This window comes from Chrysochloris asiatica, unplaced genomic scaffold (assembly GCF_000296735.1).
Source record: "Chrysochloris asiatica unplaced genomic scaffold, ChrAsi1.0 scaffold00346, whole genome shotgun sequence".
NCBI lineage: Eukaryota > Metazoa > Chordata > Mammalia > Afrosoricida > Chrysochloridae > Chrysochloris > Chrysochloris asiatica.
In genome coordinates this window covers 966,496-971,216 of record NW_006408864.1, presented here as the reverse complement: position 1 = coordinate 971,216, position 4,721 = coordinate 966,496, and the positions used below count along the sequence as shown (strand labels likewise).

The following is a 4,721-nucleotide window of genomic DNA, read 5'->3' as shown; positions in this document are numbered from 1 at the left end:
ACTGTTAGGCACAGAGTAGGAACCTAACAGCTGACCCAACCACACCCAACACCTGGCACTTGAATCAACAATTCCAGGAAACTGAGCCCAGGACATCTTCTGAGAACTAGAGGTGTGCTAGAACACCACAAATGAAGACTATGTGCCACCTAGACCCTGCCACCAATCTGATTTCACTTGAGGGAGACAAGCCAAAAATTCTAGAAAGGAAGAGAAAGAACAGAAAGCCCAGGGGTTCTCTCTCACTGGCAAGAGAGACGCCCGCTTCTCCTCTTCTGAGACATGTACTTTCAGAGCTTAATAAGCTACTTGCTACTTTGTCTTTGTGTGTGCTGTTTGTGCCAACCTCAATTGGGTCTTGTGAGACCTGCAGAAGTCAAGTTACTGAACCCTAACAGTGACCTCCGGGTCAAATTTTGGTTGAAGATTTAAAGACCATCTTAGGACAGTCTTATGGAGTCCTGTGATCTCAACCAATCCAGGAAGTCTGGATTTTTTAAGTTCCACATTTTTCTCTCATTCTATCAGGATCCATCTGTAGTCAAGCACCATCTACTACTTCTGGTACTCTTCAGTTTTTGACTTTCAGGTTTCTGTTTGGAGAGGCCTTCCCTGACATTCTGTATTCAAGGTAGCCTCCCTCTGTTTTTGTCTGATCACCGCAACCTCTTCATTTTGTGTTGCCAAACTTAAGCCAATTTGTAATTATATACTTGAGTATTTACTTATTTGTTTTCTCTCTCTTCCATTTGTTTAGATTTCATGGAGTGGAAAAAGTTGCTGTTGAGTTGATTCCAATTCATGACTACCCCATGTGTGTCAGAGTAGAACTGCGTTTCATAAGGTTTTCAATGGCTGAGTTTTCCTAAGTAAATGTTGCCTCTGTTGTTGGTGGTGCTAAGTGCCATCCAATCCGTTACAACCCATAGTAACCCTGTATGGGGTTTCACTGGTGAGTTTGAACTGCCAACCTTACAGTCCAGTGCATTAACCCACAGAACCACACCAGGACTCCGCTGTTGTTAAGTACCATCAAGTCAGTTCTGACTCACAGTGACCCTATATAGAGTTTCTGACTAGTGGCTAGTGGGTTTGAACTACTGACCTTATGGTTAGCAGTCTAGTGCTTATACTACACCACCACATCAGGACTCTAAGAGGACTGAAACTTCCAATCTTTCAGTTAGCAGCTCAGTGTGTGAACTATTTGCAACAACCAGAGAATCCTTAAGTTCCAGGTTCCCAGTGCTTAGCAGAGAGCCTGGTACAAGGTAGGAACTCTCTGAATGAAAGAATGAACTGACAAGGAGGGAAGGGAGGCTATGATCCGCGTTATAGGAAAGCTCCCTGGATGGAATCAGTTTGGCAGAAAAGTCCGTTTTCACATGTGTAGGATCCAGCTGTTTCGAGAAATTCAGATGTGGGTGGATTCCAGTTATTGTTTTGAATTTTAGTGGGATGCTACCCCTGTGAGTCCTCCATTTACAGAAAACTCCATGTCTAATATTGCTGAGACAGAAAAAGTCTAGAGAAATGAGGTAGCCGAGAATCCAACCTTAAACTTCTGCTTTTTAGTTCTTATATTGTCTTTGTTACACAGATTATGTATGTCTCCATTTCATTTGTGAAAGAAAGGTTGGACTGAAAAGATGAAAGTCCCTTCCAGTTTGCATAAGTATGCTTTTAGCTACAAGTAACACAGTACTGGACCAATAGTGGCTTAAGCAATTAAGACATTTTATTTCTCTTATAATAATATAGATCCTTGGTGGTTAGGGTTAGTCTGGTGGCTCAGAGATGTCCCCAAGGACCTGGGCTTTTTTCTTCCTTCTTTGCCATCCCCGATCTTGGTTTTGTCTTCAGGCTCTTCTCCATGGTCCTAAGAAGGCTGCTGCGGCTCTAGACATTACAGACTCCCATAAGAACACCCAAAACAGGAGAAATGGGGAAAGGAGAAGGGCTCTCCTTATGGGTGCTCTCCTTTTATAAGTAGAAGTCTTTTCTGGAAGTCCCCAACAGACTTCTTTTTTTTTAAATCTCATTGGTCAAAACCACTTCACATTATGTACTCGAAACCAATACTGACAAAAGACGATGGAAGCACTATATTTGGTTACAATTCATCCTGCAGAGCTGGGCTGTATTCAGCTGCCAGACTACAGTTGAGGCCTGTGAACAAAGGAATAATACGGACACGACTATTGAGTAAGTAGGCTGCCTTACAGGTCTGCAATCTTGGGGCTCTAAGTGCTTGTCCTTTAGGTGGCTGCCCTAGTATTATCACACAGGGACTGTTTTCTTCACATCTCTAAGTGAGGCAATGGCTAGGAGGAACATTTTCTGCTACCCTAAAGATTTACAGTCTCATTCACCCTAGGGACACAGTTCTGTTCTGCCCTATAGGGTCTTTTTGAGTCAGTATCTTTTGCTAACAGTGGGTAAATTATGAGGCAATAAATAACGAAGCAAACATTACCAGCCCTGCTGCCTGCCTAGGCCACAACCATCAGGTATTCCCAATAGGCAGAATCTTACTTTAAAGCGGTTTGATAAATCACAGAGCAGATCAGAAATATATTCATAATGGCCATATTTTTGGTGTGAACTCCCTATGAGCCAGGCCCTGTGCAGGCCCTGAGAATACTGACACCAAGGGATGAGGTTCCAGTCCTTAAGCAGCAGATATTCTAGTTGAGGGGAAACGCATGTAAACAGATAAACAGGCTTTTTTGGGGGGAGGTGGGTAACAGAGTAGGAATAGGATTCTCTACCGTAGCAGTGATCAGGAAAGGGGGATGATCCTTTAAAGTGGCACAGACATTTTATCTGGTGTTGAGAGCCAGGGGGTGCCATCCATCCTGAGTGGCGACAGGCCCTCTGGATGTGGGGCTGAGGCTTGGGGGAACTCTGTGGGTCATGCCCAGCGAGAGGTGCCAGCTTTATCCTGCAAGCAAAGGAAATCGGACACTTCCCAAAATCAAATCTTAATGTAATAAATACCAAATTATTTCCCTTTCCCGCCCCTCCCAACCCTCTAGGGGTTACAGAGAGATTTTGTTTCACTTACTCAATATATTACAGTGAATAGTTATTAATCAGCTAGTTTATAGCAAAAAAATGCAATAAATGTTACTAGTGATTTTAAGTAACTCTTAATGGTTTAAAACTTACTGGAAAAAGTATCTGTTTAATATTTGCTAAGTGGTTTCCCACCTTTCATCACCTCTGCTGTTACTGTCTCTGTACCATTAGGAAGACTGCTAGAACACTTGCTCTCCAGAAGTCAATGGGGGAGGTATCCAAGGATGATCCTGCCCACAGTCAGAAGCAAACCTCTTGCGTTACTTGTGGGAGACCAAAAGAATCCTTGCCCAGAGCCAACAAGAAGTGTGGCCTAACTGCAGCTCTCCCTTTGGGCTTGTGAATGCCCCTTAAAAGCAGGGACCTTCATGTGTCCTGTTCACTAACGTGTCTGTATGACCCAGAACAGTGTCTTACAGAAAGCTAGATTCAGAGGTCGGTAGTTAGGTAATTAGAAAGCACACCTCTAAAACTTTCTACCAATTCTTATTGACCACAGTTTTTGTCACTAAGCTAAGAATGAAAATCTTACTTAATTTGGTAACGCTAAGCGGTTCATATCCTGCTTGCATGCCTTCAGCATCGGGGGTAAAGGTATGGTGCCCTCTGAGGATCAACATTAGAGGAATCTAAGGGAAGTGGCACAAAAACAGAGGTGGGTCTTGGACTGTGGCTGCAGAGTATTGTAAACTGATCGTAACGGATGATGTTCTTTTGAACAGGTATAAGAGTTTGGTCACTGGGACCTGGGCAAGAGGGGTCATTGCTGTCCTCTGGGTCCTTGCCTTTGGCATTGGATTGACTCCTTTCCTGGGATGGAACAGCAAAGACAGTGCCACCAACTGCACCGAGCCCTTGGATGGAACTATGAATGAAAGCTGCTGCCATGTGAAGTGTCTCTTTGAGAATGTGGTCCCCATGAGCTACATGGTCTATTTCAATTTCTTTGGATGTGTTCTACCCCCACTGCTCATCATGCTAGTGATCTACATCAAGATCTTCATGGTGGCCTGCAAGCAGATGCAGCGCACTGAGCTGATGGACCACTCGAGGACCACCCTTCAACGGGAGATCCACGCAGCCAAATCCCTAGCCATGATTGTGGGAATTTTTGCTTTATGCTGGTTACCAGTACATGCTATCAACTGTGTCTCTCTCTTTCAGCCAGCTCAAGCTAAGTACAGGTCCCAGTGGACAATGAACATGGCCATTCTCCTATCACATGCAAACTCAGTTGTTAATCCCATTGTCTATGCCTACCGGAACCGAGACTTCCGTTACACTTTTCACAAAATCATCTCCCGGTATATTCTCTGCCAGACAGATGCCCTTAAGAGTGGGAATGGACAGGCAGGGGGCACAATGGGCTCCTGATGCGGCCCTGTGACCTAGGCTCTGGCCTCTTTGAGAAGGCAGCACAAACTCACAATACACAAAGGGACGTGGCATGACCGGCTGATTCTCATTGTGAAAAGGCTACACCTCACAAGCATATGGGCTGCCTCTTCTAAGTACTTCCCTGGAGTTAACACACATCTAGCTAGTATGTGTATGTTATTAGGAGGCTCCAAGGGTTGACAAACATATTTTGTGGCATTTACAGTTTTATTTAGCTGCTCTTACTAAGTGGATGATGCTGA

General features: G+C 44.3%; 1 protein-coding gene across 1 annotated transcript in view; it reads left to right on the top strand.

The window, feature by feature from the left end:
• ADORA2B (adenosine A2b receptor) overlaps positions 1 to 4,468 on the top strand; it is a 48,427-nt gene extending 43,959 nt beyond the window's left edge. The window contains exon 2 of the mRNA XM_006875908.1: positions 3,804 to 4,468. Coding sequence (XP_006875970.1) covers positions 3,804 to 4,455 — 652 coding nt within the window. The 3' untranslated portion in view covers positions 4,456 to 4,468. The remainder of the gene's footprint in view (positions 1 to 3,803) is intronic.
• Positions 4,469 to 4,721: the final 253 nt, after the last annotated feature.